General features: G+C 37.7%; 1 protein-coding gene and 1 long non-coding RNA gene across 2 annotated transcripts in view; one reads left to right on the forward strand and one right to left on the reverse strand.

The window, feature by feature from the left end:
- LOC127456223 (uncharacterized) overlaps positions 1-14,677 on the forward strand; it is a 567,953-nt gene that overhangs the window by 218,450 nt on the left and 334,826 nt on the right. The gene's annotated exons all lie outside the window — the stretch shown is intronic.
- lepa (leptin a) lies at positions 69-4,591 on the reverse strand. Its single transcript, XM_051724608.1, has 3 exons — positions 4,466-4,591; positions 3,994-4,187; positions 69-1,766 (listed from the first exon to the last, which is right to left on the reverse strand). Exons 2-3 carry the CDS (start codon positions 4,138-4,140, stop codon positions 1,401-1,403), a joined length of 513 nt encoding a protein of 170 aa, XP_051580568.1. The 5' UTR covers positions 4,141-4,187; positions 4,466-4,591; the 3' UTR covers positions 69-1,400.

The following is a 14,677-nucleotide window of genomic DNA, read 5'->3' on the forward strand; positions in this document are numbered from 1 at the left end:
CAATCAATCAGTCTGTATATCAGGTTATATTTAATTTTATCACTACCAGGTATTGCAGTATATATCATGTGTTTTTTGTTGTTTTGCAAACATTTTTGGTTTACCATGTTTATCCGATTTACCGCATTTATCCTTTTGGGTTTTGCTGAAACACTCGACTGTAGAAACTGTTTCCGGTCTCATAGATGAAGCTTATGTTTGTAAGATGTGTTCATATTCTAAACCTATACATCTTTACTGCATTGTCATTTATACTGCTGTGCTACAGTGAAACAAAATAACCATTGTCATTTAAAGTGTTCTTTATTGGTAACGTTTTTGTGGAGAAAAAAACAAACATTTACAGTAAAATATCAGTCACAAAAATACAAAACTATTCTTCAGATATTCAAAGTGCATTGATTTATACTGTAGTAAAATATAATGTACAGATGGGGTCCAAAAGTCTGCGAGCACATTGATAATCTGGGATTTAAAATCAGATTTACACCTTGAAACAGAAGTTTTTGAATTCTGAAAAATTTAAAAGAAACCGTAAAATGGATAAAAAATATATTTAATAAAAATGTTATTAAATTAGAACTTGCACAATTGGAAAACATGTTCACTTTGGACCCCTGCGGGCATTGCAGCAAGACGTAAAAGTGGAAAATGATCCGCGCTTCCCAGCAGACTCTGACTGAGCTCTTCTGGTAAGACTGTGACATCATCAAGCATGCTCAGCAAGTGGTGATGTCATCGTGCAAACAGGTCAAAGAGTGACACAGCAATGTGTGCAGATAACAGACTGCTAGTGTGTTTGTTTACATAGAGGACAGACCATTTGAAGTTACTATGTCATCAGATTACATCCAACAATCTGGGTAAGAAAAATAAACTAGTTTCTCTTTTTTTTTACCCCAAGGTTAATATATTGTCAATGTTTATGCATATAATGTCTTTTTGCGTATCAAGTACATTTATCATGTAGATTTTTTTACTAGAAAGAAAACAAGACAAAAATACTCCGTAAAAGAAATATTTTTTGCAGTGTAGTTCACCCAAAAAGGTAAATTCTTTCATTCATTTACTTCATACATTCACCTTATTTTGTCCCAAGCCCATATGACTTTCTTTCATAAAAGGAGATGTTATGCAGAATGACAGTGTGGGGAAAAAATTAACAGAGTCATAAGGCTTTGGAACGACATGAGGGTGAGTAAATGTTGACTGAATTTGTATTTTTTTGGGTGCTCTATCCCTTTAATATCAGGGAAGTACTTTAGGAATTCATTTTAAAACTGTTTGTACATGTAAATTCATAGAAAATGTGCATCAATACTGCTTTGGTTTATAAATATATAGTGTTTTAAATAAATATAATAAATAGTATACTAGTATGCTACAATAATGGCAAGTAATTAGCAGGTCTTTAGCTGGTCCAGGTTAACAGTGAGCCGCTGCATGAATTTTTGTAGTCTGTCTAAAGTCATGAAGCCAACGGTGATGGGGTGGGTGGCATTGTCCGCTAAGAAAGCTTCCAGAGACTTCTCATTGGTTGTCTTCTTGGGCGTGCACTGCAGAGACCTCATCCTTTCCTTCAGGTAACCCAGCAATGTCGACACATCAATGTGTAACTGGCTCACGTGACCCTTGGGCAGGCTGTGAAGAATCTTCTGGAAGGTGGTGAGAGTGTCCATGATGGAGCTCAACCCTTGGATGGGTTTATCAACAGGAATCTCAGGATGAAGCTCGGCCCCAATGAGCAGCTTTGGAGACAGATTCAACTGTAAGAGAAGAAGCAATTGAGCTATAGAGCTGCTAGAAAAATTATGGGTTTTCAAACAGGTTTCCCAAACACTTCCAGTGTGCCATTAGTTATTCATTTTCTCTAATCGATCTTTTACGATAACTTTGAAGACTGTCGTGAGCTCCAAGGTTGTTAATATATATATTATGAATATATATGCAACTGTTGAAGCCATCATTCCATGTTATATCAACTTTATAAAAAAAAAAGTTTATTAGTGTAATTTCCTCCAATCAGAGAATCGCAGTGAACAAAGTGCACCAAAAGAGCTCTGCAGCGACCTATGACGAACTGTGAATGACGCAATCAAGTCGCTCTTCCTACACTCTCAAACTGCTATTTATTGTGTACATACAGTACAAATTAACAACTTTAAATCAATAGTTTTATATTTTTCCTTGTTGTACATCTTTGGCAATGCATCATGGGATTGTAGTTCATTCCCTCATTAAAGACGTTAACAGTTCACAGTCTTCGTATTTGTGTCTGCTTTTGAAACACTAGGGGTGGCAGAGGCACTTGTATGTTTAGGGGGGAAACATTGATCATTTTGTTGTCAGTTGTTTCACAGGGGCATCAAAGGTTTCTGGGGGGGCTAGAGGCAAATCTAGGGAGGCAATGCCTCCCTTTGACCCGGGCCATGGAACTGTCTCTTTCTGACATGTTCCGAAAGGCCAAGAACTGATAAGTGAGTCGATACTATGAATGAACCGAGGAGTTGACGGAGGGGGTTAAATATTTGTTTCTTTAATAGTCGAATAGATGACAATATGACAAAACGTACATACAAATTGATTGTATGACATTTTTTATCAACGCAAATATAAGTTGGCTTCAATAAATAACCTTTTATTCGCAAAACTTGTCAATGAATTTGACGTTTTTATTCATTTAACTATTAAACTATTAGAGGTCCTTTAAAGGATCTTTATGGCACTGAGGGAAAAGAAAATACTTTCTTTTCGATGTTAAAAAGAAATAATTTTAACATTGACAAAATTACACACTTCACCTTTAACCACGTGCGACCCCGCATGCACATGCGTGTACAATGTATTTTGGCTTCGCTATGTGCAATGCATCATTTTAATTAATTTAAACTGACTAAATACTGTTCACAGCAAGGGTTAAACTTCTGCCGCTCCGAGTCATGTGACACAACAACATGACATTGATTTCTGTGAAGTGCTTCTACGGGCGCAGCGCCAACAAAAGTGCCTCTGGTAAGAAATCTCTTGAAGTGCTTTCATTGAAACCTGTTTGGTTGGAAAGAGGAGAGTCTCTAGTTTCGTTTGATATGCCGCTTTAAAAAATCTGATCATTTTTCACTCATCAGCATCCTGATAAACATGATGTCCACATACGTGGATTTCGGGACATTATTCGCTCAAAAGTTGAAAAACATGTTAGTTATTTAGAATAACTTTCAACATGAACAAATCTGTGGATTAATTTACGTTATTTTAATATATTTTTTTATATATATTTTATCATCACTGTGCAGTACAGTTCTGTTCATTAACATTAGTAAATGCATTCCTATATTTTCTGTGCATTATCATATCGAGAATAAATATGTTCATCCAAAAACTGATAAATGTGTCTTTCAGAGGCTTTATATGGAGTTAGGATGAAAATAAGGTGCATTTCAAACTGTTCTGAGACCAGTGCAGACAGACAGCACACTGGAGGTTAAGTCATTCACTAAATAGGGAGCAAGGGAGCATCCTATAGCTCTCTATGCAGTTAAGTGCATTCACTCCTAAAATCTGATCAAAAGTTCAGTTTCAGGCTGCAGATGATGTTTGGATCACTCAACATGTTTGACAGACATGTGACAATGATAATCAGTACATAGATTCAGAATTTATAATGTATCATTTTATTTTAACATGGTTGACAGTGATTGGATAATGCTGGACATTACTTTGAATCAGAATTAATTATGCTAATTTCTGATGTAATGTCTGTAACATCTCAAAAACATGAATAATCAACACTCCTGGAAACATCATAAAAACATCTGACTTTCTATATCTTAGTGTTATTTAATCATTTATCATTTTTTTTTTTTTGGCATGTTTATTAGGTGCCGCTAGTTACAAATCAAAAAGGGAAATGGAAAATGCACACAGCTGTCATGCTTGAGTATCAAGAGGTTAACAGAGAAAATAATCCATGCCACTAGAGCACTAAGACATTACCTTCTCAATGTGTTCCTTGATTCTTGAGTTGATGGTCTCTGCTTGCAGTTTGACCAAGTTTTTCAGACTATCTGGACGGATAGGAATGCCACGAGACAGACTGAGCATGCTCAGAATGCATGTGTAGAGAAGAGCTGAAGAATGCATGTTTATTTCGTAGGCGTGTCTGTGTCACTTCAACAGTGCAGCAAAACCTGCAGCAAAACAGCAGCATATACATCAGTAATGACTATACACCAACATTTAATCTTAGAAACTCTCAGTAATAACTTTCATTAATTAACATACAGTATATAAACATTATTTATTACCCTTTATGAGGCTTTTGTACCAAGCATTTATTTTTTATATTTCTAAAGAAAATCCTGCATATAGTAGCACATATAGTACATTTAATATAGAAATGTATTTTGTGTCTAAAAACTAAAAACTTGGTCTTTCTGAAGCTCTCAAGCTATCTCGGATGTCTTACAATTCAGGCTTGATTCTTCCTTATATAGTTGACGTTGCATCTTGCATGACCCTGGAAATCTCAGATATTATAGTCTGCTAACTTATTCTAGTAATAAATTGTCCGACATTAAGAATAGTGCCCATTGTGTTCATCATCTGCATGGCCAGATATTGGACAACACTGATGTCTAGATGCATGTAGTCCAGTGAGGCCTCTCCAGATCTGCTCCATTTACTCTTATAATCTCTTAATCACTGGCTCTGTGTCAATCAGCATTTGGCTTTCAATATCTGGTCAATTCCCCAAACAACATGTTGCCTTGTGTAAACACTCATTGCTTCATTCCAAAAACACTTTCAACTTTTCCTCCTCTTTGTGGCATTTGAAACTTTCCACATGGTACAAATGCTTTATTAAAGGCTATACATATAAAGTTAGATGATAAAGTAGGCGAGAGTGCTACATGCACAGGTGAGCTGTGTGAAGTACAGAAGAGAGAAGGGAACTTACCTTTGAGATGTGAAGACTGTATCATACTCAGGATCCATGAGTGGTCAGGCTTATATAGCTGATAGCTGTTGACTCATGTGTGAATCACCTCTTGCCTTCCCTTGACAGTGTGCGTGAGGGGGGACAACACCCCCGCTTGCACCTCAAACACAACACAAACCCATCTCTTCTGCATGTACTACAAATATGTGTCACTGCAATACACACCGTTCACTGTGGCGGTATGTTTTACAATTCACTACTGCTTTGTAACTTTTAACACAAGAAGCTAATCTTACAATAATTGAAAACTCTCATCCTAAGGGACGCATTTTGAGGAAAAACTTGCCAAACATAGTAAAAAAAAACAAAAAAAAAACTCACACCCACTTTCTGAGCAGTTGGATGCAAATATTAGGAATGTCAGGGCAAACTTTGGAAATATCAGTGGCTGTGTACCAAGAGAGCACTTTGATAATACTCTGAATGAATAATAAAACAGTTCATTCCAGATCTCTATAATCTGATTGGACAAATAGTTCAAAGAGTGCTGAACTGTCTTCTAATAGTACTGGAATATTTCACTGTCTGTATCCGCTTGTCTTTGGTGTAATAGCGACATACACTACCTGATATATTTCATATTTATATTTATTACTAATATTATATATTTATACATACTTCAAAAATTATTTTAAGATTTATGGATTTCAATTTCATAACAAAATATTAATCAAATTTATTAGAATTGATTTAAAGAGTAATCTTTAATAAAAATAAAATAAAATAAAAAACTTAATTTGGTTAAACATTACACAATTCAATTTTTATGGAATTTTGTTATGAAATTGAAATGTGTTAATCTTTATACACTGATAAGCCAAAACATTATGACCACCTGCCTAATATGCTGCCAAAACAGTGGCGAACCATCGAGGCATGGACTCTACAAGACCCATGAAGATGTCCTGTGACATTAGCAGCAGATCCTTCAAGTCCTGTAAGTTGCGAGGTGGGGCCTCCATGGATCGGACTTGTTGGTACAGCACATCCCATAGGTGTTCAATTGGAGTGAGATCTGGGAAATTTGGAGGCCAGGGCAACACCTTGAACTCTTCATCATGTTCCTCAAACCATTCCCGAACAATGTGTGCAGTGTGGCAGGGCACATTATCCTGCTGAATGAGGCCACTGCCATCAGGGAATACCATTGCCATGAAGGGGTGTACCTGGTCTGCAACCACGTTTAGGTAGGTGGCATGTGTCCAGTTGACATCCACATGAATGGCCAGACCCCTGCAGAACATTGCCCTGATCATCACACTGCCTCAACCGGCTTGTCGTCTTCCCACAGTGCATCCAGGTGCCATCACTTCCCCAGGTAAACGGCCGTCCACATGCTGTAAAAGAAAACGGGAGTCATCGGACAAGGCGACATTCTTCCACTGCTCCAAGATCCAGTTCTGACGCTTGCATGCCCATTGTAGGCGCTTTCGACGGTGGACAGGGGTCATCATGTGCACTCTGACCAGTCTGCAGCTACGCAACCCCATATACAGCAGGTTCAGACCAGACGGTATAGCCTTCATTGCCCTCGCACATCAATGAGTCTTGGGTGCCCAACACGTACTCACCAATGCTTGCACCCCACAAGCATTGCCATTTCAGAGATGCTCTTGAACTTGACCTTGACATGTGACCTTGTTAGGAGATGATCAACATTATTCGCTTCACCTGTGAGTGGTCATAATGTTTTGGCTCATCAGTGTATATACTGTATATATTTCTAATCACATAATAACACAATTTCAACGCAAAACAATTTTTCGTGTCCATTTGTCAGTTTGGTAGGTAGCCGTGTAATATGCGGGATGATATAAATCCTTTACACACACATACTGCATATACTATACTGTATATAAATGTACAAACACACACACACACACATACAGTATATATACATTATATATATATATATATATATATACATAAATAATCTTCCCTGCTGAGAAAAAAAAAAACAGCTTAGACCAGCAAAAGTTTCCATGCTGGTCTAGGCCGGTTAATGCTGGTTAGTGTTAATCATGGGATGCCCAGCTGTGGATGGACTGTACTGGGACAGACATCACAGTCTCTCTTGCGAGTGAGTTGTGTACAGTATTCCCATATTTAGATTTTTGTTATATCACAGTTTTGATGGCCTTGTATTAATCTAAAATGTTGAAAATATTAATAATAAAGAATAAGCAGGTACATATCTACAAACACGAGGTCTTGAGGTCAACAGGTTCACAGAAGTATGTGTGACTAATTCATTCAAACACATTTCATTTTATGTCCTCAGATGAATGAAATCTGATATCAAATAAAAGACAAGAAGGAAAGGGGGAGGAAATCAGGAAAAAGTCAAAATACTGAAAATAAATAAATAAAAATGAATGCATCTGTTGTTTTTCATTGACAAACACCAGAGGCACAGCAATGAAACAGGATATTACATTGCTTTTACCACCAGACAAATTACACACATCAGGAACACAAAGGTGCAAAGTAAACTGTTAAAGGGACAGTTCACCCAAAAGTGAAAATTCTCTCATCATTTACTCACCCTCATGCCATCCCAGATGTGTATGACTTTCTTTCTTCTGCTGAACACAAATTAAGATTTTTAGAAGAATATCTCAGCTCTGTAGGTCCATACAATGCAAGTGAATGGTGACCAGAACTTTGAAGCTCCAAAAAACACATAAATGTAGCATGAAAGTAATCCATATGACTCCAGTGGTTTAATCCATGTCTTCAGAAGAGATATGATTGGTGTGGGTGAGAAACAGATCAATATTTAACTCCTTTTGTTAATATAAGTCTCCACTTTCACTTTCACATTCTTCTTTTGTTTTTGCCGATTCACATTCTTCACGCATATCGACACCTACTGGACAGGGAGAAGAATTTATGGTAAAAAAAAGGACTTAAATATTGAAAGTGATGCGCATCTGGGCTGATGCGTGGCACTGGAATAATCCATGAGGTTCCCGCTCAACTTCTTAAACTTGAGTCCCACCTTCATCGAGTTAATTGGCAAATGACACTGACGAGCATTGTTAGACTATTGTGCACGCTAAAAAGTTACTTTATTCCTGCAACAACTTAATGACAACTAGACGGCGGTGCATCATGGACTGCAACAAGGATATCAATTATTGGGGGGGACAGTCTGGCCATATCTGATTATTGGGGGGGGGGGGGAACTTGTCACCCTCAGTGTATATTGTGGTTACGGCCCTGCATCTGGGATGATATGATAGTGAGTAAACGATGAGAGAATTTTCATGATTTGTGGGGTGAACTATTCCTTTAAGATTAATCCAACTTGGGGGCATGGGTAACTCAACGAGTACTGACGCTGACTATCACACCTGGAGTCGCGAGTTTGAATCCAGGGTGTGCTGAGTGACTCCAGCCAGGTCTCCTAAGCAACCAAGTTGGCCCAGTTGCTAGGGAGGGTAGAGTCACATGAGGTAACCTCCTCGTGGTCACGATTAGTGGTTCTCGCTCTCAATGGGGCGTGTGGTAAGTTGTGCGTGGATCGTGGAGAGTAGCATGAGCCTCCACATGCTGTGAGTCATGCACAACGAGCCACGTGATAAAATGCGCAGATTGACGGTCTCAGAAGCGGAGGCAACTGAGACTTGTCCTCCACCACCCGGATTGAGGTGAGTAACCGCGCCACCACGAGGACCTACTAAGTAGTGGGAATTGGGCATTCCAAATTAGGGAGAAAAGGGGATAAAAAAGATTAGTCCAACTTAATTAGTAGGATAACTTTTCAAGATTCTCTCTGCATCTGGAATGCATCTGTCAGTATTAAAACATTTTTGAAAACCAGTAAGCCTAAGTAAACTTTGACAGACATGAGTGATAAATCATGCTTTTGCTTTTCTAATTGATTGCGAGGACCAAAAAATCCCATAGACTTCCACTGAAGAAGAGACTGGAACCATTTTGAGTTTTATCAGATAGAAATAAAGGTGCAAAAATGTTGTGTATAAGGCCATAAAATATAATGTGAAAGTACAAGTGAAAGTATTTGCACAGTATGCATATTGCTTCATCCAGCAGCACCCTGTAAATCAAATGCACTACTGTTAACCTCAGTGAAAACATATGTGGCTTCATGTGTATTTACACGATTATAAACTCCCTTTTGAATTAGTGTTACAGTTATCCAGATGTGGTGACACACGTCTGCTCTGTGTTGCAAAAAGCATTTATTTTAAATCAGTCATTTTTTTTTCCGTCATTCGTAATTGCAGCGTGATTCTTCACTCACAGCCAAAGTTACGGGAATCCAGCGAACCGGACCACTGAGGAAGTGTTTCTATTTCTGTAGCATCTGCTATTTCTGCCGTGTGTGTGTGTGTGTCTGTGTGTGTGTGTGTGTGTGTTTATTCCTGGAGTTTTCTCTAGGTCCACTGAGAAAGAGAATGAAATACATACTAACGTTCAGGAATGTTGGTATGTATCCATGTGTCATTAAAACACATAAAATATTGTATTGTTCACACACGCTGTGACTCGGCAGGCAATGTAAAGAGGAGTTTAAATACCTTACATGGAATTCTGGAGGGTCACCATGATGTCAACACAAATATACAGAGACTTGAAGTCAACATGAAATCAAAATTGGTGCTGTGTACTTCATCAATACACATTCCTGGTTTTATTAAGCACAATTCCTGACTCCATTCTGTTATGTAATACATTTCACAATCCTGTCAATTCCAGATAAAATGTTGAAAAACAGTCCCACTCTCCATTTTTTTCCCATTGAATGCCAAACGACTTTGACCACATTCACTTCCATTGTGTGCCTCAGTGTAACCACTTTTGTTTTTTGTTTTTTAAAGGAGGGATGAGTTGAAATTAATGTTTGTGTTAATCAGTATTATGCCACACATGCTGTCGATTGAGCTTAACTTGTATTGAACCTGGAACATTCCTTTAATTTCTTACTAACTGAAATTCCAATCACATGATTCCACTATGTACAGTTGAAGTCAGAAGTACATACACATCTTAGCCAAATACATTTAAACTCAGTTTTTCACAATTCCTGACATTTAATCGTAGAAAACATTCCCTGTTTTAGGTCAGTTAGGATCACTACTTTATTTTAAGAATGTGAAATGTCAGAATAATAGTAGAGAGAATGATTTATTTCAGCTTTTATTTCTTTCATCACATTCCCAGTGGGTCAGAAGTTTACATACACTTTGTTAGTATTTGGTAGCATTGCCTTTAAATTGTTTAACTTGGGTCAAATGTTTTGGGTATCCTTCCACAAGCTTCTCACAATAAGTTTCTGGAATTTTGTCCCATTCCTCCAGACAGAACTGGTGTAACTGAGTCAGGTTTGTAGACCTCCTTGCTCACACACGCTTTTTCAGTTCTGCCCACACATTTACTATCAGATTGAGGTCAGGGCTTTGTGATGTCCCCTCCAATACCTTGACTTTGTTGTCCTTAAGACATTTTGCCACAACTTTGGAGGTATGCTTGGGGTCATTGTCCATTTGGAAGACCCATTTGCGTCCGAGCTTTAACTTCCTGTCTGATGTCTTGAGATGTTGCTTCAATATATCCACATAATTTTCCTTCCTCATGATGTCATCTATTTTGTGAAGTACACCAGTCCCTCCTGCAGCAAAGCACCCCCACAACATGATGCTGCCACCCCCATGCTTCACGGTTGGGATGGTGTTCTTCGGCTTGCAAGCCTCACCCTTTTTCCTCCAAACATGATGATGGTCATTATGGCCAAACAGTTCTATTTTTGTTTTATTAGACCAGAGGAAATTTCTCCAGAAAGTAAGATCTTTGTCCCCATGTGCACTTGCAAACTGTAGTCTGGCTTTTTTCATGGCAGTTTTGGAGCAGTGGCTTCTTCCTTTCAGGTTATGTCGATATAGGACTCGTTTTACTGTGGATATAGATACTTGTCTACCTGTTTCCTCCAGCATCTTCACAAGGTCCTTTGCTGTTGTTCTGGGATTGATTTGCACAATTTTGTGTAACAATGTTTGGAAGAAATTACTCGTGTCATGCACAAAGTAGATGTCCTAAACGACTTGCCAAAACTCTAGTTTGCTGATATGAAATCTGTGGAGTGGTTAAAAAATAGGTGAATGACTTCAGTCTAAGTATATGTAAACTTCTGACTTCAACTGCACTTGTCACTAGTAAAAACAATATATATACAGTACTGTGCAAAATTTTTATGCACTTGTGAAAAATGTTGCATAGTGAGGATGTCTTCAAAAATAATGTCATAAATAGTTTTCATTTATCACTTAATGTCATACAAAGTCCAGTAAACATAAACAAGTTAAATCAATATTTGGTGTGGCCACCTTTGCCTTTAAAACAGCCCCAGTTCTCCTAGGTACACCATTAATTGTGGCTTTACACATGATATTATGTTTTTTGTACATCAATAAATACATTTTTACTTATAAACACTTCACTTACATTTAGCCTCTTTCCCAGACTCTCTCAAAGCACATACACACACACATACACACACACACACATACATACATACATACATACATACAGACACACACAGAGACAGACACACACACACACACAGTCACACACAAACACACACACACAAACACACTCACACACAAACACACATACAGTCAAACACAAACACACACACACACACACACATAGTCACACACAAACACACACACACACACACACACACACACACAGTCACACACCAACACACACACACAAACACACATACAGTCACACACAAACACACACACACACAAACAAACACACACACACACATACAGTCACACACAAACACGCTCACACACACCCACACACACAAACACACACACACACACAAACAAACACACACACACACCCACACACACAAACACACACACACATTCCTGTAGAAAACAGACATGACGGATGTAACAAACAACAAATAAATTAAATCAACGGTATTACTGTCTAAATGAGGTGTGATGAGAGCAAATGTTCATGCACACAGTCTAAACAGGGCTTGAAAGAGGAAATTGTTCATATTTTACTCTGCAGTCATCTGATGCATCAACATTCAACAGTTCATGTTAATAGAATAGATTTCGCTTAAAAACATAGTAAAGAAGTATTAATGTTGTATACTTGAGTTGTAAAGTTGTTTTGATGAAGTTTAATTAAAAATAATATGTTGGTTCCACACACACACACACACACACACAAACAAACACAAACACACACACACACACACACAAACACACACACAGTCACACACACACACACAAACACACACACAGTCACACACACACACACACACACACACATACAGTCACACACACACACACACACAGTCACACAAACACACTCACACACACACACACAGTCACACAAACACACACACACACACCCACACACACACAAACACACATACAGTCACACACAAACACACACATACAGTCACACACACGCACACACAAACACACATACAGTCACACACAGTTTCATCACTTTTGACCACCAAGTTTTATTGAGCAGTCATGAGTAATAGGAAATTAATTCAAATGACTAGTAATTCTCACATTAGATGTTAATATAAATTGCATATTATGTTATATTTAGATAAAATTTCACAGAAATGTTGATAAAAAAAGATGTCTTCACATGTATCACACTGGTTTTGCTGTAGTTAATGTATATTTTTAAAGGTTAAAGAATTTCTACATTTTATTATAAAAAAAAAAAAATGGCATCTTAATTCATTACTTTTATATTTGTCAGTTAACATGCCAAAAATATCAATCTTTTTACATGTATGAACATTTAAGAAGTTATTAATGCCTTAAAATATAGTTTTGGATTAAAACCATTTAACTAGTAATACATTAATTATAGATATCTGTATTTGTGTTTTGAACATGAGTGAATGACAGATTGTGAAATGCTACTAGTGACAATACAGTAACAGATAAACAACATGACGGCTTTAAATAAGTTGAAATTCCATTTCTGATATCAAGAATGTGTATTTCCTTGAGTAATTATGTAATTTCTAACATCATTAATTAACGATTTCACTAGTGCAAACGTAATAACTAATAGTTCTGGATTTTCACTAATAGTGATTACATTCCTGATGTCAAGAATGAGCATTTTAACTAGTGAAAATGTAATTATAAATATCTTTAATTCATATCCTGCACATGATTAAACATAAAAAAAAAAAACCTTTTTAATAAAAAAAAGTGGCGGGACACTTGGCAACAGAATGACAGTCCAAGCACTGGCTGAAAACTACTAAGACAATTTAACTTTGAGTTTGGACCTCACTAATGTTGATTCTGGAAAATCAGAACATGTTTTTGGATCATTTCTGAGAACTGCTCACAGGATCTGTATAATGTAGAGTTACAAGAAAGAGAGAGACACAGTAAAGTGACGGAAGAAAAACACTGTTAAAGCATGTGACCCACAAAAAGTGCAGAGACTGGGCAATGATTTCTGCACTCTGCATCATTGCCGAGCTCCAGTCTATCTTTTTTACGTCACACTTTAGGCAGGAAATGTTTTTAGTCACTCACACATGAACTCAAGCACTCTCATGAGTGCATCAGACTTTTTCGTTTTTTCCGTAATTTCCAAAGCCTGATCTGTTTCAAGTTTAATGTTTGTGACTCTAATGGGGCATTCTTGTGAACCAAAACATTTTTACGACATTAATGAGGATGTGAACAGGCTTCTTGTGTGCTCAATGTATTCAAGTCATTCAAGTCGTCATTTTTATTTGTATAGCACCTTTTACAACACACATAGTTTCAAAGCAGCTGCACAGGAAATCATGCATTAACAGAAAATGAAACTGTAATATCTATAAAGTCTTAGAGTCATCATTGTGTAGTTTGATTAAATATGATTGTAAATTGTGTATGCAAATGTATTAATTAAATAATTATTGGATGTAGAACCCCGGTGAGCAAGCTGAAGGTGACTGTGGCAACACAAAACTCCATAACATATGGAGTTAATTAACAGAGGTTCGGGAGGAGCATGTTAATTTAATCTGACAAATCACAGCACATGAGCAGGAGTATATAAGCTGCTGCTTACCTGCTTCCTGTGACACTCTCCTGACATCCCACCTCCACCCTATCTCCACCTATTCTCTAGATTCATTATCTATAATGTATAATGTAATAACAGTCTGTGTATTACATTATAAGAGTGTTGTCCATCATTAGACCGAGGTGATGCAGGCAGTGATCAGTGAGGTGCATCACAGTTCAACCGGCAGGTCATTTCAGTGAGGTTCGGTGAGGTCCATCCTAAGTCCAAGGTTCAGGCAGTGGCACATGAAGTATCCCATGTCTTATGGTTGGAGTTGGCATCAGTTCATCCTTTGAAGTCCATCATAAAAGACTGAAGTGGTGTCTGGCTGGCACCGGCTGTGTTTAGTCATCATTACTCAGAGACATGTAGCAGTGGAGTCCGACACCAAGCAGGAACGGAGCTGGATCTGTCCGGTTCTGGTGACCTCAGGATAGGAGTCCCGAGGTTCAGACAGGGAAACAAATAAAATAATATTAGCGTTGATGCCATTCAATTTATTGCAGAGTTATAGATCATGATCACTGTTTCTGGTTTCTGGTTCATGCAGACCTAACTAAAGCAGCTTAATTGTGAGTT

This window comes from Myxocyprinus asiaticus, chromosome 18, assembly GCF_019703515.2.
Source record: "Myxocyprinus asiaticus isolate MX2 ecotype Aquarium Trade chromosome 18, UBuf_Myxa_2, whole genome shotgun sequence".
In the NCBI taxonomy this organism is placed as follows: Eukaryota; Metazoa; Chordata; class Actinopteri; order Cypriniformes; family Catostomidae; genus Myxocyprinus; species Myxocyprinus asiaticus.

Excerpts from the sequence above, each read along its gene's own strand:
- lepa (XM_051724608.1), bottom strand. The coding sequence starts at position 4,140 with ATGCATTCTTCAGCTCTTCTCTACACATGCATTCTGAGCATGCTCAGT. Across the intron at positions 1,767-3,993 it reads TCAAGGAACACATTGAGAAG|TTGAATCTGTCTCCAAAGCT; the intron begins GTAATGTCTTAG and ends CTTCTCTTACAG.